Source organism: Telmatherina bonti (genome assembly GCF_933228915.1).
Source record: "Telmatherina bonti genome assembly, chromosome: 7".
NCBI lineage: Eukaryota > Metazoa > Chordata > Actinopteri > Atheriniformes > Telmatherinidae > Telmatherina > Telmatherina bonti.
The window spans coordinates 38341546-38364461 of record NC_136625.1 but is presented as its reverse complement, the minus strand read 5'-3'; the positions used below and the strand labels follow the sequence as shown (position 1 = coordinate 38364461).

The following is a 22916-nucleotide window of genomic DNA, read 5'->3' as shown; positions in this document are numbered from 1 at the left end:
GACAGGACAGGATAAGACAGACAGGATTGGACAGACAGGACAGTATAAGACAGACAGGACAGGATAAGACAGACAGGACAGTATAAGACAGACAGGACAGTATAAGACAGACAGGATAGGATAAGACAGGACAGTATAAGACAGACAGGACAGTATAAGACAGACAGGATAAGACAGACAGGACAGGATAAGACAGACAGGATAGGATGGACAGGACAGTATAAGACAGAAAGGATTGGACAGACAGGACAGTATAAGACAGACAGAACAGGATAAGACAGACAGGACAGTATAAGACAGACAGGACAGGATAAGACAGACAGGATAAGACAGACTGGACAGGATAAGACAGGACAGTATAAGACAGACAGGACAGGATAAGACAGACAGGATAGGACAGACAGGACAGGATAAGACAGACAGGACAGGATAAGACAGACAGGATAGGACAGACAGGACAGGATAAGACAGACAGGATAAGACAGACAGGACAGGATAAGACAGGACAGTATAAGACAGACATGACAGGATAAGACAGACAGGATAGGACAGACAGGACAGTATAAGACAGACAGGACAAAATAAGACAGACAGGACAGTATAAGACGGACAGGACAGGATAAGACAGACAGGATAGGACAGACAGGACAGTATAAGACAGACAGGACAGGATAAGGCAGACAGGATAAGACAGACAGGACAGGATAAGACAGGACAGTATAAGACAGACAGGACAGGATAAGACAGACAGGACAGTATAAGACGGACAGGACAGGATAAGACAGACAGGATAGGACAGACAGGACAGGATAAGACAGACAGGACAGTATAAGACAGACAGGACAGGATAAGACAGACAGGATAGGACAGACAGGACAGGATAAGACAGACAGGACAGTATAAGACAGACAGGACAGGATAAGACAGGACAGTATAAGACAGACAGGACATGATAAGACAGACAGGAGAGGACAGACAGGACAGGATAAGACAGACAGGATAGGACAGACAGGACAGGATAAGACAGACAGGACAGGATAAGACAGACAGGAGAGGACAGACAGGACAGGATAAGACAGACAGGACAGTATAAGACAGACAGGACAGGATAAGACAGACAGGAGAGGACAGACAGGACAGGATAAGACAGACAGGATAGTATAAGACAGACAGGACAGGATAAGACAGACAGGAGAGGACAGACAGGACAGGATAAGACAGACAGGATAGGATAAGACAGACAGGAGAGGACAGACAGGACAGGATAAGACAGACAGGACAGGATAAGACAGGACAGTATAAGACAGACAGGACAGGATAAGGCAGACAGGAGAGGACAGACAGGACAGGATAAGACAGACAGGATAAGAAAGACAGGACAGGATAAGACAGACAGGACAGGATAAGACAGGACAGTATAAGACAGACAGGACAGGATAAGGCAGACAGGAGAGGACAGACAGGACAGGATAAGACAGACAGGATAAGAAAGACAGGACAGGATAAGACAGACAGGACAGGATAAGACAGACAGGAGAGGACAGACAGGACAGGATAAGACAGACAGGAAAGGAAAAGACAGACAGGAGAGGACAGACAGGACAGGATAAGACAGACAGGAGAGGACAGACAGGACAGTATAAGACAGACAGGACAGGATAAGACAGACAGGAGAGGACAGACAGGATAAGACAGGACAGTATAAGACAGACACGACAGGATAAGACAGAAAGGATATTATAAGACAGACAGGACAGTATAAGACAGACAGGACAGGATAAGACAGACAGGAGAGGACAGACAGGACAGGATAAGACAGACAGGAGAGGACAGACAGGACAGTATAAGACAGACAGGACAGGATAAGACAGACAGGAGAGGACAGACAGGACAGGATAAGACACACAGGATACGACAGACAGGACAGGATAAGACAGACAGGAGAGGACAGACAGGACAGGATAAGACAGACAGGACAGGATAAGACAGACAGGAGAGGACAGACAGGACAGGATAAGACAGACAGGACAGTATAAGACAGACAGGACAGGATAAGACAGACAGGAGAGGACAGACAGGACAGTATAAGACAGACAGGACAGGATAAGAGAGACAGAAGAGGACAGACAGGACAGGATAAGACAGACAGGAGAGGACAGACAGGACAGGATAAGACAGGACAGTATAAGACAGACAGGACAGGATAAGACAGACAGGAGAGGACAGACAGGACAGGATAAGACACACAGGATACGACAGACAGGACAGGATAAGACAGGACAGTATAAGACAGACAGGACAGGATAAGACAGACAGGAGAGGACAGACAGGACAGGATAAGACAGACAGGACAGTATAAGACAGACAGGACAGGATAAGACAGACAGGAGAGGAAAGACAGGACAGGATAAGACAGACAGGACAGGAGAGGACAGACAGGAGAGGACAGACAGGACAGGATAAGACAGACAGGAGAGGAAAGACAGGACAGGATAAGACAGACAGGACAGTATAAGACAGACAGGACAGTATAAGACAGACAGGACAGGATAAGACAGACAGGACAGTATAAGACAGACAGGACAGGATAAGACAGACAGGATAGGAAAGACAGGACAGTATAAGACAGACAGGACAGTATAAGACAGACAGGACAGGATAAGACAGACAGGACAGTATAAGACAGACAGGACAGGATAAGACAGGCAGGACAGGATAAGACAGACAGGACAGGATAAGACAGACAGGATTGGACAGACAGGACAGTATAAGACAGAAAGGACAGTATAAGACAGACAGGATAGGAGAGGAAAGACAGGAGAGGACAGACAGGACAGGATAAGACAGACAGGATTGGACAGACAGGACAGGATAAGACAGACAGGACAGTATAAGACAGACAGGACAGGATAAGACAGACAGGACAGTATAAGACAGACAGGACAGGATAAGACAGACAGGATAGGACAGACAGGACAGTATAAGACAGACAGGACAGGATAAGACAGACAGGACAGGATAAGACAGACAGGATTGGACAGACAGGACAGTATAAGACAGACAGGACAGGATAAGACAGACAGGATAGGATAAGACAGGACAGTATAAGACAGACAGGACAGTATAAGACAGACAGGATAAGACAGACAGGACAGGATAAGACAGACAGGATAGGACAGACAGGACAGTATAAGACAGACAGGATTGGACAGACAGGACAGTATAAGACAGACAGAACAGTATAAGACAGACAGGACAGGATAAGACAGACAGGATAAGACAGACTGGACAGGATAAGACAGGACAGTATAAGACAGACAGGACAGGATAAGACAGACAGGATTGGACAGACAGGACAGTATAAGACAGACAGGACAGGATAAGACAGACAGGACAGTATAAGACAGACAGGATAGGATAAGACAGGACAGTATAAGACAGACAGGACAGTATAAGACAGACAGGATAAGACAGACAGGACAGGATAAGACAGACAGGATAGGACAGACAGGACAGTATAAGACAGAAAGGATTGGACACACAGGACAGTATAAGACAGACAGAACAGGATAAGACAGACAGGACAGTATAAGACAGACAGGACAGGATAAGACAGACAGGATAAGGCAGACTGGACAGGATAAGACAGGACAGTATAAGACAGACAGGACAGGATAAGACAGACAGGACAGGATAAGACAGGACAGTATAAGACAGACAGGACAGGATAAGACAGACAGGATAAGACAGACAGGACAGGATAAGACAGGACAGTATAAGACAGACAGGACAGGATAAGACAGACAGGACAGTATAAGATGGACAGGACAGGATAAGACAGACAGGATAGGACAGACAGGACAGTATAAGACAGACAGGACAGGATAAGGCAGACAGGATAAGACAGACAGGACAGGATAAGACAGGACAGTATAAGACAGACAGGACAGGATAAGACAGACAGGACAGTACAAGACGGACAGGACAGGATAAGACAGACAGGACAGGATAAGACAGACAGGATAGGACAGACAGGACAGGATAAGACAGACAGGATAGGACAGACCGGACAGGATAAGACAGACAGGACAGTATAAGACAGACAGGACATGATAAGACAGACAGGACAGGATAAGACAGACAGGATAGGACAGACAGGACAGGATAAGACAGACAGGAGAGGACAGACAGGACAGGATAAGACAGACAGGACAGTATAAGACAGACAGGACAGGATAAGACAGACAGGAGAGGACAGACAGGACAGGATAAGACAGACAGGACAGTATAAGACAGACAGGACAGGATAAGACAGACAGGAGAGGACAGACAGGACAGGATAAGACAGACAGGATAGTATAAGACAGACAGGACAGGATAAGACAGACAGGAGAGGACAGACAGGACATGATAAGACAGACAGGACAGGATAAGACAGACAGGATAGGATAAGACAGACAGGAGAGGACAGACAGGACAGGATAAGACAGAACAGTATAAGACAGACAGGACAGGATAAGGCAGACAGGAGAGGACAGACAGGAGAGGACAGACAGGACAGGATAAGACAGACAGGAGAGGACAGACAGGACAGGATAAGACAGACAGGACAGGATAAGACAGACAGGAGAGGACAGACAGGACAGGATAAGACAGACAGGATAAGACAGACAGGACAGGATAAGACAGACAGGATAGGACAGACAGGATAAGACAGGACAGTATAAGACAGACAGGACAGGATAAGACAGACAGGAGAGTATAAGACGGACAGGACAGGATAAGACAGACAGGAGAGGACAGACAGGACAGTATAAGACAGACAGGACAGGATAAGACAGACAGGACAGGATAAAACAAACAGGAGAGGACAGACAGGACAGTATAAGACAGACAGGACAGGATAAGACAGACAGGAGAGGACAGACAGGACAGGATAAGACAGACAGGAGAGGACAGACAGGACAGGATAAGACAGACAGGACAGGATTAGACAGGACAGTATAAGACAGACAGGACAGGATAAGACAGACAGGACAGGATAAGACAGGACAGGAGAGGACAGACAGGACAGGATAAGACAGACAGGAGAGGACAGACAGGACAGGATAAGACAGACAGGACAGTATAAGACAGACAGGACAGGATAAGACAGACAGGAGAGGACAGACAGGACAGGATAAGACAGACAGGACAGGAGAGGACAGACAGGAGAGGACAGACAGGACAGGATAAGACAGACAGGACAGGATAAGACAGGACAGGAGAGGACAGACAGGAAAGGATAAGACAGACAGGACAGGATAAGACAGGACAGGATAAGACAGGACAGGATAAGACAGACAGGATAAGACAGACAGGACAGGATAAGACAGACAGGATAAGACAGACAGGACAGGATAAGACAGACAGGACAGTATAAGACAGACAGGACAGGATAAGACAGACAGGAGAGGACAGACAGGACAGGATAAGACAGACAGGACAGGATAAGACAGGACAGGAGAGGACAGACAGGACAGGAGAGGACAGACAGGACAGGATAAGACAGACAGGACAGGATAAGACAGGACAGGATAAGACAGACAGGATAAGACAGACAGGACAGGATAAGACAGGACAGGAGAGGACAGACAGGACAGGATAAGACAGACAGGAGAGGACAGACAGGACAGGATAAGACAGGACAGGAGAGGACAGACAGGACAGGAGAGGACAGACAGGACAGGATAAGACAGACAGGACAGGATAAGACAGGACAGGATAAGACAGACAGGACAGGATAAGACAGGACAGGAGAGGACAGACAGGACAGGATAAGACAGACAGGACAGGATAAGACAGGACAGGATAGGACAGACAGGACAGGATTTTCAGCTTCTACCTGGTGAGCAGGTAAACAGCGTGTTTCTGGGTTCTCTGCTTGCTGTGGATGAAGCCCTTTTCCCTCGTTGCTTTTTCCGTTTCAATGTAAAACTCTGGAGGTAATAAAAAGTTTTCCATGTCCTCTGTCTGTCTGTCCTGCCCCATCTGCCCATGAAATGAACTGGTCACATGACAGACTGGCTACGTCATACCTGGTGATGTCGGGGGGGCTTTGTGGTCACGTTTGCTTCATGGACACGTCTGAAAAAACTAATCATGACAGCAGAAAACTTTTAGTGATGTTTTCCTGAATGTAGTTGTTTCCGTTTCCTGTTTAGGTTTTGTGTGCAGTTCCCAGCCTGCTGTCAGGGTGGTACCAGCCCACCCTGGAAGCTGACAGAAAAATCCTCCTACTGCATCAAATAGGGTTGAATCCTAATTTACATTACATTTACTGTTGCAGGTTCTTTACCTGCCTCCACTTTTCAACGCAACCTACTCCAGGAAGATGGTGGAGGACATGTATGATATGATCAAAGACGTCCCACAGAAGGTGAAATGAACTCACAGCATCCGTGTGAAGTGACGAGGCGTCACACACACACACACACACACACATATGTATATATATATACATATATATATATATATATATATATATATATATATATATATATACATATATATATATATATATATATATATACATATGTATATATATATATATATATATACATATATATATATATATATATATATATATATATATATATATATATATATATATATATATATATATATACATATATATATATATATATATATATATATATATATATATATATATATATATATATATATATATATATATATATACACATGTATGTGAACTGCGATGGACTGGCGAGCTGTCCAGGGTGTACCCTGCCTGTCGCCCTAAGCCGGCTGGGCTAGGCTCCAGCTTCCCCGCAACCCTGAATTGGAATAAGCGGTTCAGAAAATGAATGAATGAATGAATGAATGTATGTGAATATTTGTTATTTGTTCAGTTCAGTTCATGCATTAAAACTTCCTGATATTCCGTATCTCTGGCTCCTATTCCTGCATCCTCCCCTCCACCCGTAATGACACACGTATGTGGACGTTATGTGTGAAGGCATGAGGGAAATTATGGTAATGAGTGTTTTTCAGATCGCTGTGTTATTTACTTGGTTGTGTGGAGACTTGTTTTATTTTAATGTGCATAAAATAACTGGTTTTTACCTTGTTAAGGACTTTTTGTTGCCTTTAGCAGGAAAAGCACTTTATAAATTTTGATTAATTAGTTAAAAGTTATGAAAGCAAGTTTTATTTATTTTAAAATTAATAAATAAATAAATGCAACCTAATATGAATGGTGAAATATATAATTAGTGATATTCATACAAAGTTAAATCATAAAAGTCTAATTTTACAATAAAAATATCAATTTATATAATTTATTTCTCATTAAAAAGAATGTTTGGTTTTTGTTTTATTTTGTTTTTGTATATTTCTGTATAATTCATCAGTTCCAGTCTATATTTGAGGATCTGAGTTTGAGCATCAGATGTATTTCCAGCTTAGAAAGAAGTCAGTAAACGACTTGTAGGACGGATCGGACCCAACAGTCCACGTCTGTGAAGGCTCAGAACAAGAGTCGCCAGCAGGATCAGAGGATCTGGAAAGTTCTACAACGTTCCTTTAGATGAAAATACTTTGTTCCATTTCTCTTTAGGTGACATTCCCCGTCCACGCTTTGCTGGTTCGCAGAGGCTGGCAGCACATCAGCTGGCTCCTCAGCCAGTCTCCACGGTAACAGATGACTTCCAACGACTGAAATCCTCGTGCGACAGACCATCCGTCTAAACTGTCCCTTCCTCCCTAGGTTCAGCCTGACGTTATGGCAGGGTTCAGATCATCCCAGCATCAGCGACCTGCTGTTTGTCCGCGACAACAGCCACCCAGCCAGAGTTTACTACGACATCTACGAACCCACGCTGTCCCAGTTCAAACAGGCTGCAGGTAAGGACTCACACCTGGGTGGATCTTCAGCCCGTTACAGATCCGTCTGGGAGGGATGTTTTGTTTTTGTAGAGCAGCTGAAACTCGACAGAAAAATCAAAGGATAAGTAAATATAATTACAGTTTAGAGTTGTAAAATGTGAAAATGTTGCATGTTTGTGCTTTAAGGTGACACACATGACGGCACATCTCATTTGACTGGAACATAACCAGTAGGGCTGTGGCGATTTGCTTTTGTCTGGATTCAATTCGATTCAGATTTTTGGATGCAGATTTGACATAAATTTGGATTTTCACAATTCCTCAATATTGCTGATTTTTGTAGACTAAAAACAAACTTTATTTTGCTCGTCATTTTTCTAGATTTTAACGAGGAGAAAACAACACAGTAGTCAGACCATCATTCTGCTGCTATAATGACCAAGGAGACAAGTAAAAAGATAAATAAAAACAATTTAAAAAATCATTTAAAAAATTTATAATGGATTATTTTTATTCATTTAAAAAAATTAACAAAAAATATATCAATTTTAAAATTGTGAACCAAAAAATCCTGATATTCGATTTTTTTTTATTCGATTTTCCCACCCCTAATGACCATATTGATTGGTTATTGCTGGCGTCTTTAGGGAAGCAGAGTCGTGTGAGGAGATTCTATCCCGGAGGAAACCTGATGGACTTTCTTCATCCAGCTCCCAGTTCGGACACCAACTTCCAGTCTGCAGCCAGACTGGACAGCAGCCTGGCAGTGCGCTGGTTCACCATCGCTGATCAGGCCTCCTTACTGGCTCGTCTCTCAGGTGTGTCAGCACAATAACCATCTGAAGTTCAGGACGTTTGAGCATCTTCGATGCTGTAAACTATGTAAAGTATTTATTAAGCTATCAGCGTCAGTAAAGACGTATTTCACCCACATGGAAAGCAACATTTCTGTCCTAGTTCCACTGGATCCACCAGAACATCTCACCAGACTGGCTGGAAAACTGGGAAGGACCTTCTGACACTGGAATGAACTGGTTTTAGTCCAGTGTAAAAGACAGGGAGTACTTTGTGTGTACAGGTAATTAACGCGAGAGAACTGAGATAAGCCGAGGAGTTCCTCAAGGCTCCACGTTCGGCCCCTGATGTTCAACATCTATACGCTTCCACTCAGGATGAAAACAACTAAATATGATACCAGGGTTATGCTGATGACACACACATCTACAGAACCACCTGAGCAGGAGACCACAGTCCCATCCACACCGTGATCACATGTATTGATCATGTTAAAGATTGGATGTTCCAGAACTTCCTTTAGTTAAATGAAGATAAAACTGAAATAATAGTTTTTGGATTAAAAATCAGCTTCAGACATTAAAGCTGAGGTAGGTGATGTTGGGGAGCTGGCAGGATGTGGAAGTAACGCCCTGTCATGGCCCCTCCCCCTGCACTGGCCCCTCCCCCTGCCCTGACTCCTCCCTGCCCTGGCCCCTCCCCTTTTATTGACTTCTCCCTCTGTATTGGCTCCTCCCCCTCTGGTTCTGTTCCTTGCGTGATCCGAGGCTTTTTTATTCACAGATTTTTTCCACCAAAGATTTTCTCTTTCTCAGCCGTTTAGCAGGAGGAGGCAAATAAACCGAGCCTTGTCGGGAAATCCTTCCTGCATTTTCTCAGCCATGTTTGCCTTCCGAGTTTCTTCTTCACTACTTTGTATTTTCATCCTAACACGCTGTTTATATGCAGGGTGTGGCTATCAGGTATGTGCTGCTGGAGGGGGATGAGGGGAGCCGGGAGAAGAAGCTACGAAATATAAGAAATGAAGAACTCTATTTGGGTCGGAACGTTTGGATTGTTCAGAGTTTTTACAGATTTACAGTAAACTGAGGGGTCTAACTATATTTCTTATTGTTCATGATTACAGAATGTATAGACTACTATCAGGACGAGGAACCACTTCACCCAGAGGAACATGTCTCTGAGGAACATCACCTACTAGAGCTAAAAGAATTAATGACAAAACCAGAAATCTGGACTCAGATCGGGACTCAAACCAGGACTCAGACCGGGACTCAGACCGGGACTCAGACCGGGACTCAGACCGGGACTCAGACCTGGACTCAGACCTGGACTCAGACCTGGACTCAGACCTGGATTTAAGCATCACATTAGGACAGATTTGAAGTTGTTCTTAAAGAACATCTGGAGGATTAAAGGACTGAAGACTCAGCAGGTTTTCTGCATTTATCTTTAGTAGACTGGAGTCCAGAACCAGTTAGTCCAGAATGCTGCTGCTCCAGTCTTCACTAAGACCAGGAACCTGGATCATAGAAGTCCAGTCCTCAGATCTTTTAATTAATTTTACTCAGATGTTTTCATTTTTAATGATCTCAGGCGACACTTCTTTACTCATTGTGTGTGTGTGTGTGTGTATGTATGTGTGTGTGTGTGTGTGTGTGTGTGTGTGTGTGTGTGTGTTTATCCAGGGGGGGATGATGGGATGCTGGTCCTTCGTGTGGTTTCTGATGCGCATCAGCCTGGACTTCCTGTTGTGGAAACATCTGGAAGGAAGCTGGAGGCCCTCACCCTGCAGGTAGATCCTGCTGCAGGTAGATCCTACTGCAGGTAGATCCTGCTGCAGGTAGATCCTGCTGCAGGTAGATCCTACTGCAGGTAGATCCTGCTGCAGGTAGATCGATCCTGCTGCAGGTAGATCCTGCTGCAGGTAGATCCTACTGCAGGTAGATCCTGCTGCAGGTAGATCCTGCTGCAGGTAGATCCTACAGCAGGTAGATCCTGCTGCAGGTAGATCCTGCTGCAGGTAGATCCTACTGCAGGTAGATCCTACTGCAGGTAGATCCTGCTGCAGGTAGATCCTGCTGCAGGTAGATCCTGCTGCAGGTAGATCCTGCTGCAGGTAGATCCTACAGCAGGTAGATCCTACTGCAGGTAGATCCTACTGCAGGTAGATCCTACTGCAGGTAGATCCTGCTGCAGGTAGATCCTGCTGCAGGTAGATCCTGCTGCAGGTAGATCCTACTGCAGGTAGGTCCTACTGCAGGTAGATCCTACTGCAGGTAGATCCTGCTGCAGGTAGATCCTGCTGCAGGTAGATCCTGCTGCAGGTAGATCCTACAGCAGGTAGATCCTACTGCAGGTAGATCCTACAGCAGGTAGATCCTACTGCAGGTAGATCCTGCTGCAGGTAGATCCTGCTGCAGGTAGATCCTGCTGCAGGTAGATCCTGCTGCAGGTAGATCCTGCTGCAGGTAGATCTTGCTGCAGGTAGATCCTGCTGCAGGTAGATCCTGCTGCAGGTAGATCCTACTGCAGGTAGATCCTGCTGCAGGTAGATCCTGCTGCAGGTAGATCCTGCTGCAGGTAGATCTTGCTGCAGGTAGATCCTGCTGCAGGTAGATCCTACTGCAGGTAGATCCTACAGCAGGTAGATCCTGCTGCAGGTAGATCCTACTGCAGGTAGATCCTACTGCAGGTAGATCCTGCTGCAGGTAGATCCTGCTGCAGGTAGATCTTGCTGCAGGTAGATCCTGCTGCAGGTAGATCCTACAGCAGGTAGATCCTGCTGCAGGTAGATCCTACAGCAGGTAGATCCTACTGCAGGTAGATCCTGCTGCAGGTAGATCCTGCTGCAGGTAGATCCTACAGCAGGTAGATCCTGCTGCAGGTAGATCCTGCTGCAGGTAGATCCTACTGCAGGTAGATCCTACTGCAGGTAGATCCTGCTGCAGGTAGATCCTGCTGCAGGTAGATCCTACAGCAGGTAGATCCTGCTGCAGGTAGATCCTGCTGCAGGTAGATCCTGCTGCAGGTAGATCCTACTGCAGGTAGATCCTACTGCAGGTAGATCCTGCTGCAGGTAGATCCTACTGCAGGTAGATCCTACTGCAGGTAGATCCTGCTGCAGGTAGATCCTGCTGCAGGTAGATCCTACTGCAGGTAGATCCTACTGCAGGTAGATCCTGCTGCAGGTAGATCCTGCTGCAGGTAGATCCTGCTGCAGGTAGGTCCTACTGCAGGTAGATCCTACTGCAGGTAGATCCTGCTGCAGGTAGATCCTGCTGCAGGTAGATCCTACTGCAGGTAGATCCTGCTGCAGGTAGATCCTACAGCAGGTAGATCCTGCTGCAGGTAGATCCTACAGCAGGTAGATCCTACTGCAGGTAGATCCTGCTGCAGGTAGATCCTACTGCAGGTAGATCCTGCTGCAGGTAGATCCTGCTGCAGGTAGATCCTGCTGCAGGTAGATCCTGCTGCAGGTAGATCCTACAGCAGGTAGATCCTACTGCAGGTAGATCCTGCTGCAGGTAGATCCTACTGCAGGTAGATCCTACTGCAGGTAGATCCTGCTGCAGGTAGATCCTGCTGCAGGTAGATCTTGCTGCAGGTAGATCCTGCTGCAGGTAGATCCTACAGCAGGTAGATCCTGCTGCAGGTAGATCCTGCTGCAGGTAGATCCTGCTGCAGGTAGATCTTGCTGCAGGTAGATCCTGCTGCAGGTAGATCCTGCTGCAGGTAGATCCTGCTGCAGGTAGATCCTACAGCAGGTAGATCCTACTGCAGGTAGATCCTACAGCAGGTAGATCCTACAGCAGGTAGATCCTACTGCAGGTAGATCCTACAGCAGGTAGATCCTACTGCAGGTAGATCCTACTGCAGGTAGATCCTGCTGCAGGTAGATCCTACTGCAGGTAGATCCTACTGCAGGTAGATCCTGCTGCAGGTAGATCCTGCTGCAGGTAGATCCTACTGCAGGTAGATCCTGCTGCAGGTAGATCCTACTGCAGGTAGATCCTACTGCAGGTAGATCCTGCTGCAGGTAGATCCTGCTGCAGGTAGATCCTGCTGCAGGTAGATCCTACTGCAGGTAGATCCTGCTGCAGGTAGATCCTACTGCAGGTAGATCCTGCTGCAGGTAGATCCTGCTGCAGGTAGATCCTACTGCAGGTAGATCCTGCTGCAGGTAGATCCTGCTGCAGGTAGATCCTGCTGCAGGTAGATCCTACTGCAGGTAGATCCTGCTGCAGGTAGATCCTGCTGCAGGTAGATCCTACAGCAGGTAGATCCTACTGCAGGTAGATCCTGCTGCAGGTAGATCCTACTGCAGGTAGATCCTACTGCAGGTAGATCCTGCTGCAGGTAGATCCTGCTGCAGGTAGATCCTACTGCAGGTAGATCCTGCTGCAGGTAGATCCTACTGCAGGTAGATCCTGCTGCAGGTAGATCCTGCTGCAGGTAGATCCTACTGCAGGTAGATCCTGCTGCAGGTAGATCCTGCTGCAGGTAGATCCTGCTGCAGGTAGATCCTGCTGCAGGTAGATCCTGCTGCAGGTAGATCCTACTGCAGGTAGATCCTGCTGCAGTCAGACGCTACTGACTGAAGAGCATTTGGTTCTTCATGATGCATGTTTTCCTTCGCAGCGCGTTCTCCAGCTGCTGGGGAAGGATGCTCGTGCACCTGTCGGTGTTTACCTGAGGCTCGACTCCCTTCAGCTTCTGGAAGCTTCCCTCCATCTGCTGCAGTCAGCCTACACAGCAGAGCTTCTGTACAGGCCGGTCTGGATCAGCATGGAGGGCTTACAGAGCAGGTCCAACATCAGTGTACGTACAGTCATGTCTTCCTGCCTCACGTCTCAACTGCGCTGATTTTTTTTTTTTTTTTTATTAAAGTGAGAAAACACCTGATCCCAGCTGATGTAGAGCTGGTGGTGAAGGTGGAGGGTTGAGTTTTCTGCAGCTCTGCCTCCTGGTGGGACGTGGATGGAAGTGGATTTGATCAGGAACAGAGAAGCTCTGACTCTTCTTGTTGCTTCGGTCCAAAAACAAGTCACATACTTTCATCAGGGATCTGCAGCTTTTCTGCAGCAGTTGATGCCAAAGTCCATGTTAACTCCATCCAGAAAAATATTACACTAATTTAACCTCCACATCAGGTGAGACACGTTTACCTGTGGAGCGCACGTCACATGCAAGACGTTTCCAGGTGCTTCATGTTAAACGCTCCAGTTCGGCCCTCAACATTTACCTACGACTGCTGCAAAACTACATACATGCAGGAAAAATACTAGAAAAAGGACAGGAAAATAATCAAATAAACTACAATTTAAAATGAAATAATTAAAAATAAATATATTTAAATAAATACCTAGAAAAGAATGAATAAAAACAAATAAATAAAATGAGAGAAAATGAGACATTAAAAGCTTGAAGATAAAGACAAATAATTTATATTATCATTCAGTCATTCATTAACCTAATCGCTTCATCCAGTGAAGGGTTGCAGGGAAGCTGGAGCCTATCCCAGCAGTCTGGGCGAAAGGCTGGTACACCCTGCACAGCTCACCAGTCCATCATATCATATCATATATCATATTGTATCATATCTCATCTCATATCATATCATATCTCATATTATATATATCATATCTCATATCATATATGATATATCATATCATCTCATATCATATATCATATAGTATCTCATATCATATATCATATCTCATATATATCATATCGTATCTCATCTCATCTCATCTCATCCCTTATATCATATATCTCATATATCATATCATATATTAAAGTGCTTTAATGTCAAAGAGAAACTGTTTTATGAATGCTATTAAACATAATAGTCAACGGTTCATACACGCTGAAAGCTGGTATTAAGAACAGAACAGAACCGAACCGCTTGTTCCAATCACAGATCACGTTGTTGTCCCCACCCCCCAGACAGGCTCGAACCTGTGAGGCCACAGTGCTGACCACTAGGTCCAGAGTGAAACAATTCTCTATAAGATCACACGGAAGGTAAAAGAGTTTAAAGACCAAAACTAATTGTAGAAAAGACAAATTAGACCTGATTCAGACTTTCTACAAGGAAGGTACAAACAGGTCTGGATTAACCAGACTTGCACACATCGGCAAATTAACTAACATGTAGGAATAAACCCCCACGTTCCTGAAATGAGTTAACAACATGCGTGTTTCCCATTCCTTCCTGGAATAATGTAAAAATAAACATAAACAGAAATAATTAGTGTAAAAGTGTCCAGCAGGGGGCAGAAGACCATTTTCAGATTTCATTCCAGCTTTTCTCAGTGGCTTTGGCGCTTTTCTCCCAACAGAACTAACATTTGCACAACAGTGCAAAGTGCAGAACCTGGTGGATCACCTGCAAACACAGCACTCGCTAAAAGCAAGTATTTATGTCAATGTAGCCGTCAGAGCATCAACATGAAAAGTCCTGCCCCCCCTGAATATTATGGTTCCCAAAGGTCCTGCTTTCCTTGTGCCAGTCTGGTCTGGAAGTGGTTTTTAATACAAACTTCCTCCAATCGTCCTGATCATGATCAGACCGAACCCTGTGACATCTGCATTCATTTATAATTATATCAAAACTAAATACAAGTACTGATCTAAATACAGCAGATAAGAGTAAAATACACTACGATTACCTTCATAGTATGTTGCATCTTTTTATGCATTTTATTTTTATTATTTCTACTGTAAAACATCTGTGAAAGACATTAAATAAATAAAATCTCTTAAATACAATATTAGAGTAACACAAAATAAATATAGTAGATAAATAAAAGAAAATAAAACAATAGAACCAAACTAAAAGAAATAATAATAATAATAATAATCATAATAATAATAAAATAAAAATGAAAAAAATAAACAAGTGGTTTTTTTGTCAGAAATCTGTGACAATAAACATCAACGAGGTTAAATTTTATTCTAACTGGACAGAAACAAAGTTGTACTTAGTTTTTCTCACAACTATTTTAAAATATGAAATCAATCAGATTATCTGAAAAAGGAAGGACAGATCCTTCCCTGCAGGTTGGATCCGTAGTAACCAATGTGTATCCGTACGGACTGCTTGGGTCCAACCTTCCTTCGTCTCATTGCTGTCCTACATCCTGGGTTTATTACCAGGTAGGACATGTTTCATTTCTGAAAATAAATTCGGCCGTTGTTTCTTAACTGTGTGATAAATAAAAGAATTATTGATCTGTAACGATGTGGAACATCTGAAAATGCTCACAAAACCCTAAAAAAGGCCCAGAACTCGTATGAAACCAGATGTAACGTGGATAAAAAATAAACTGGTTGGTGTTTCTTCTCCTTCAGGACTTCATGTCCAGCGTGGAGAAATGGTTTCCTTACGCCACCCTGGTCCTGGCTGAGCAGACATGGCGTCCTCTGGTCCCGGCGGCAGTGGCCAGCGTGTCCCAGAGAGTAGCTCTGCACCTGAACGCAGCGTCGCTACAGGAGGGGCGGGAACAGCTTCGGTCTCTGATGGACAGATGTGACGTCGTGGTGGAGGTGGACACAAACATCAGACCTGAAACTCTCACAGTCCTGAAAGAACTTCTAACCCAGCGAAGAGGAACAGCAAACACTCACCTGTACCTGCTGTCTGACTAGCTGCATGGCGGCCGCGAGGAACCTGGAGATACTTCTGCAGGCCGCGTCCAGCGACCGACATCCTGCCGTCCGACATGTTGCTGAAAACCTGCTTTTCTGCTTGATTAGCAATGATGCTAAAACATTTACTGTCAAACAAAACTAACTTTAATAAACCTAAAAAATATGTGTAAATAAATAAATTAAAATATATTAAACATTTGGGGGGAAGAATCGGTCCATGTATTTATTTATCATCACTTTGGGACATGATGTCTGCATCGCCAGAGGACAGGAAGCACATCAACAGTGAAGACAAAGCAGTAAATAAAGACTGTAAACCTGTTTTATTTCTCAGAACAAACTGATGGTAGTGTTACATCTCACAACCTGCTGCCTGCATTCACACCGGCTTCATTCTAATCCCAGTCCGACTGCTGGGAAAGGGGCTTCGTTGGGGCTTCAACACACAAACTCATCCCAGTCCGAAGCTGCTCAGTCCGCCCGGCTCCACTTGCAACCAAACAAAGCTGTTCTGCTTTGAATCAATAGAAGAACAAGCTTTCTTCTTCGTTGGTTATGTCTTTTCCTTTGGTAATTCTTGATGTCGCATCGCCCAGTCTCCAGTTGGACCAAGTCTGATCGAGTCCCTTGTTGGACCAAGTCCCAAGTCTGATCAAGTCCCCAGTTGGACCAAATCCCAAGTCTGATCGAGTCTCCAGTTGGACCAAGTCCCAAGTCTGATCGAGTCTCCAGTTGGACCAAATCCCAAGTCTGATCGAGTCCCCAGTTGGACCAAATCCCAAGTCTGATCGAGTCTCCAGTTGGACCAAATCCCAAGTCTGATCGAGTCCCCAGTTGGACCAAATCCCAAGTCTTATCAAGTCCCCAGTTGGACCAAGTCCCAAGTCTGATCGAGTCCCCAGTTGGACCAAGTCCCAAGTCTAATCAAGTCTCCAGTTGGACCAAGTCTGATCGAGTCCCCAGTTGGACCAAGTCCCAAGTATGATCGAGTCCCTTTTTTAACCAAGTCTGATAGAGTCTCCAGTTGGACTTAAGCTGGCAGACTACCCTGGTGTTAATCCACTCTGAAGGTCCATTTCTGCTGCCGTACGTACGTAAACTTGGACGTCTGTTTCAAACGTTGTCATGCATCGCTGTCCTCTTATTTCCGTACGTTTTTTATATTGCCATGGTTGTAAAGTCAGCTCATCCACTGGTGGGTTGTGACGAGTTCAGAGTTCTTACACCGGTTGACAGCGGTAACGCACTGCTATCAAGTTATTAACAACGTCCAAAAACACCGGAAGAAAAAGACAAAAACAAGATTTTTGCTATTCTCCACTCCTTCTATTGGTGTTTATAATTTTGTGGTCTCTGGGTCGTCTCCTTCCCGTTCCCTTTCTTCTTCTCTCGATTGTTTCTTTTTTCTTGTTGTGGGTCAGCTATACAACTCAACACTGCCCCCGTGATTTTTTTATGGTATTGCTCCGTTTTCTGCATCAAGTACCGGACAGTTAAGTTCCTTGAAAACTGACCAAATTAGTTACGACTCAGAAGATGTAAGAAACTGTCTGTGCATCTGCTGTGTTGAGCAGAAATGGACCATCAGTGTAAATTCAGGACTACAGCCTTCCTTTGTTTTACATAAAAATAAACCTGCTGTAAAAAAACCCTCATGTTGCAAACAAACGTTGCCCCTGAAGCGCGGTGTGGCGTTCACAGCTTGGTGCTGTGCAGCGCCTTCGCCAGCGAGCTGTCGGCCTCCTCGGCCTTCACCTCAGAATCCGACGGCAGCTTGTTCCTGGTCAGGTAGTGGCTGCAGGAGCAGAAGGTGTGATAGAAGGAGGAGGAGAGGCCGGCGATATCGGTGGAGATGTAGGGCAGAACCTCTGGAGACGCCTGGTTGTAGTAACTGATCTAAAACAAGAAAGAAAAAGGGGGCTCAGATTTTTTAAAGACTGGATGTTAAAAAGACTAAAAGAGTTTTTGTCTCACCAGCGACATGTTGCTTTTAGTCTCCAGAATGGTAAATCCAGCACACAGGACCTCCCCTCTGTTATATTCCTCCAAGGGAGGATGAGTGGGGAGGGTCACCGAACGCAACGCGATGACGTACGGATCTCTGAAGAAGAAAAATTCTGTAAATCATGCAGGACAGATGGATTAGAAACTTCCAGACGCTACTCACCCGCTGCCACATGGCTTCCTCTTAGACGCCAACAGAATGAAATCCTGCAGAATCCCTTCTCCCTGATTGGCTGAGGTGGGGGAGCCCATTGCACCTTGATGTACCGACGGAGTCACCACCCGGTAAATAAAGTCATCATCATCCACACGCTGGATGAGCTCACATTTCCTGGTTTTAAAAGGACACAAAGCGCAGAGACAATGGTTTAAAACTAGTTTTTATTAAATTGGTGACCAGTTTTAAGGCCCATTTATGCAGATTGTAGAAAACGGACACACAGACAATTTCATCCATCTTCTGCGTTGGTTATGTACATAATTTGGTCCACTTTCAAGCAGCTTAGCTATCAGTCACTTAACACAGAAAACGGAGCAATACCAGCGGAAACCACCGGGGGCAGTGTTGAGTTGTATAACTGGCACACAACCAGAGAATGAAACCAACCAGAGAAGAAGAAGAAGAGGAACAAGTCAACGCAGAAACCGCTAGATGGAAGCACTGGAAAAAAATTGTGAACAGAAAAAATATCTTCATGGTTTTTGTCGTCTTCATCTCCACTGGTGGATGATCTGACTCAACTACCATGGCAACGTTAAAGATGCACAGAACGTAAGACAACATTTGAAACAGACATCCACGTTTACATACGTAAGGCAGCATTGATGGACTTTTAGTCTCTAAAATAAAAACAGATGAAAAATTGCACTTTGACCGAACCAGAACACAGAGTGAATCCTTTACTCAGACTTAGTAAATTATAAGCTGTTTAGATCCTCCAGCAACAACACTACTAATACTATTTCATCTGCAGCAGCCTTAGAGACGTCTTTAGAAGCTGATTGTCATTTGGACCGTTTCTTGCCTGTACAGCTCTCCGAGTGAACCAACATAATAGCTTCATGTAAACCTTCAACCTGTGTTTTAGACCCCATCCCAACCAGATTATTCAAATAAATAAGTTTCTTAATCAATACATCTGTACTGGACCTGATAAATTCATCTCTATTGTCAGTTAGCCGTCGGTCATATGATTGATATGAAAAGGTGTGAGACTGCTTTATAGTCCAAAAAAATGAGTACCACTCTTTATTCCATACAGACATTGACCAATATCACATTTCACAAAGTAACAGCTGGCTTTTATTCTCTCTTGCTGCCAAACCTTAAGAGATCAACCCATTAAGGTGGGGCTACAATAACAAAACCACAAAATACTAACACATATTTAAAAGCATCAAACACAACAAAGCATAAATATTTACATGTTTACATCTCTCTCTATATATACACATCAATCAGTGACTATCTAACCTCATTCTATGCATAAAACTAATTATATTTGCTCTACATCCCCCTCCTAGTTAACATGGTACAATCCTGCAGTTCTTAAGCAGGTAGGTGGGCCTACTTCCCTCTTTTAGCTCCTGTGCTCTGGCAAGAAGACAAGAGGTAAGTAGTAACTTTAGCTGCTGAGCATTTAGATTTACACACTTGAAACTATAACAAAAAACAAATGTATAGAAAGTTTCCAATCAAACAATGCTAATTAAAATTCTCTTCACAGAGGAAGGATGGCCAGTCCCCCTCCACAAACACCTATCAACATTTGATTTTGTACATTTTTAATAAACAATTGATCAGTGCGCTTACTTATTGTCATCATATACCTCTATAAACTATAAAGCAATACTTGGTGATGGAGTCACACATCTCCATCACATCTATTAATATGATATGTACCTCAATATTTTAAGACAGTTGTAATTAAACCATTCCTTAAAAAACCAACTCTGGATCCAGGAGTTTTAGCTAATTATAGACCAATATCTAATCTCCCCTTCTGGTCTAAAATTCTGGAGAAAACAGTTTCAACCCAACTATGTTCCTATCTGAGCAGAAACAATCTGTATAAAAGAATTTCAGTCAGGATTTAGACCTCACCATAGCACAGAGACAGCACTGGTGAAAGTCTAATGATCTTCTCATGGCCTCAGATAAAGGACTTCTGTCTGGACTCGTTCTTTTAGATCTCAGTGCTGCATTCGACACTATTGATCACAATATTCTGCTACAGAGGCTGGAACATGTTATTGGGATTAAAGGGACCGCATTAGACTGGCTCCAGTCATATTTATCTGATAGATTTCAGTTTGTAAATGTAAATGATGAGTCTTCCTCACACACCAGGGTAAGTCATGGAGTTCCTCAGGGTTCTGTACTTGGACCAATACTTCTCACATCATACATGCTTCCCTTAGGAAATATCATCAGGCAGCATGGTATAAATTTTAATTGCTATGCGGATGACACACAGATCTACCTCTCCAGGAAACCAGATGAAACCAATCAGTTTCTTAGATTACAAAGATGTCTTACAGACATCAAGACCTGGATGACTGAATTTTCTCCTTTTAAACTCAGACAAGACAGAGGTCGTTATCTTCAGGCTGAAAAACTTAAGAACAAAATGATCCAGTAATGTAAATAATCTGTATGGCATTAATCTGGCCTCCAGCACCACTGTGAGAAATCTTGGAGTCATTATTGACCAGGACTTGTCTTTTAGCTCACATTTAAAACAGGTTTCTAGAACCGCCTTCTTCCACCTGCGTAATATTGCAAAAATTAGGAGCATCTTGTCTCAGAAAAATGCAGTAAAATGAGTCCATGCATTTATTACTTCCAGACTGGATTACTGCAATTCCTTATTAATGGGTTGTCCCAAATATGCCCTGAAAAGTCTCCATCTGATCCAAAATGCTGCAGCGAGGGTTCTGATGAGGACTAGCAGGAGAGATCATGTTTCACCAGTTTTAGCCTCTCTACACTGGCTCCCTGTTAAATCCAGGATAAAGTTTAAAATCCTTCTCCTCACATATAAAGCTCTCCATGACCAAGCTCCATTGTACATAAAAGATCTTATAGTTCCATATAATCCAAATAGAGCACTTGGCTCTCAGACTGCAGGTTTACTGGTGGTTCCCAGAGTCTCAAAGAGTACTATGGGAGGAAGGGCCTTTAGCTATCAGGCTCCTTTCTTATGGAACCAGCTCCCACTTTCTCAGATTTCTTTCCAGGCCAGAAGAAACCTGTTTCTGGTGAAACCTGGTGCTTTTTGCCATTGCTGGATAATATTCTTTACCTGTATGCTCCAAAGTCCTGCCTGCATCCATTACACAAAACTAATCCCTGGAGCCCAGAGGGTCATCGACAACCCGGTTCCACTCTGAACCAGTTAGCAGACTGGACATTGCCTCCTGATTCACCTTCATGTCTTTCTGTATAAACCAGCATTAGCTCAACTGCCATCTTACCTTGGCACCATATTAACTTAACAAGTGACAGCCGTCACAAAGCTCCATTCTGTTTGATTTTCCACACGTGACGACAAAAGGCTGTTAGTTACTCTGCTTCACGGAAAACACTGCAAAACACCTAAAGTTGGCCCAATTCATCCCAGCAGTTTCAAAACCCAGACTGAAAGCTGTTGTTGTCTTCCTGTGTGTGTTTCTAGGTGCTACTGTGTATGAAAGTTGTTGAATTTATCCTAAAATGTTTCATTTTCTGTATTTAGGTGAAATATTTAATTTGTGATGTTTGTTGTATCTGGAAGTATTTGCTGCTGTTCTTGGTCAGATCTCACCTGCAGAAGAGATGCAAATCTCAGTATGGCTTTTCCCTGTTAAATAAAGGTCAATAAAATATAACAATAACAATACTTACAGTTAATAATATATTATATCAGAGGGTTATGGTCCTGAACAAGAACATGCTGGTCCAGACCCAGCAGCATTTATAAAATATTACATCACTCTTAAGTCTTCAAGTGTGATTTCTTTGGTACAGTCACAAAATATTAACAACCCTAAAAGTCATTAAAAATATTTCTCCATCACATTTGAGACATTTTTAAGCGTCTTTTTCCGCTGCTGTGCATGAATGGTGAACTGCAGGTCAAACCCAATCAGAGTTCTAGTATCTCTAACCAATCAGAGAGGTCGGCAGAAACCATTTGTGTCCACAACCAGCCATCTGGAGGAGCACCGTTACGAGCGTCGGACCAAAACCAGCGCCGCCTTCCACTGTGTGTGCGTGTGCTTTACTTATAATGTGTGTCCCAGCTGGTTCTGTTCTTCAGGTCCGCCAGCAGAAAATACGCTCGCTCTGCAGCAACGTCCACCTCTGCTTCCACTCTGAAACTCAACATGGACTTCTGCTCCAGCGTGTAAAGACGAACCTGAAAAACAAAGACGTGATCAAACTTTTTGTCCTTTTATGCAGGACGCAGAAGACAGACACGCAGACAGATGGACAGATTCCTCCGTCTCCTGCATCGGTTACAAAGATAGTTTGGTCCATTTTACCGGGGCTCAGTTATCCATCACTTTACACACAAAACGGAGCAATA

At 44.1% G+C, this 22916-nt stretch overlaps 2 protein-coding genes across 2 annotated transcripts in view; one reads left to right on the top strand and one right to left on the bottom strand.

The window, feature by feature from the left end:
* The window catches only part of fam151a (family with sequence similarity 151 member A), a gene marked incomplete at both ends in the record, with an annotated part of 20723 nt that extends 4385 nt beyond the window's left edge, over positions 1–16338 (top strand). Inside the window, 7 exons of the mRNA XM_079243914.1 lie at positions 6329–6418; positions 7622–7698; positions 7772–7908; positions 8538–8708; positions 9256–9275; positions 13327–13506; positions 16042–16338. Of these exons, the coding sequence (XP_079100040.1) occupies positions 6329–6418; positions 7622–7698; positions 7772–7908; positions 8538–8708; positions 9256–9275; positions 13327–13506; positions 16042–16338 (972 nt within the window). The remainder of the gene's footprint in view (positions 1–6328; positions 6419–7621; positions 7699–7771; positions 7909–8537; positions 8709–9255; positions 9276–13326; positions 13507–16041) is intronic.
* A 307-nt stretch (positions 16339–16645) lies between these two features.
* The window catches only part of LOC306758586 (acyl-coenzyme A thioesterase 11-like), a 30920-nt gene continuing 24649 nt past the window's right edge, over positions 16646–22916 (bottom strand). Inside the window, exons 22-25 of the mRNA XM_079243913.1 lie at positions 22612–22745; positions 18509–18676; positions 18316–18442; positions 16646–18237 (exon numbers count right to left, since the gene is read on the bottom strand). Of these exons, the coding sequence (XP_079100039.1) occupies positions 18037–18237; positions 18316–18442; positions 18509–18676; positions 22612–22745 (630 nt within the window). The 3' untranslated portion in view covers positions 16646–18036. The remainder of the gene's footprint in view (positions 18238–18315; positions 18443–18508; positions 18677–22611; positions 22746–22916) is intronic.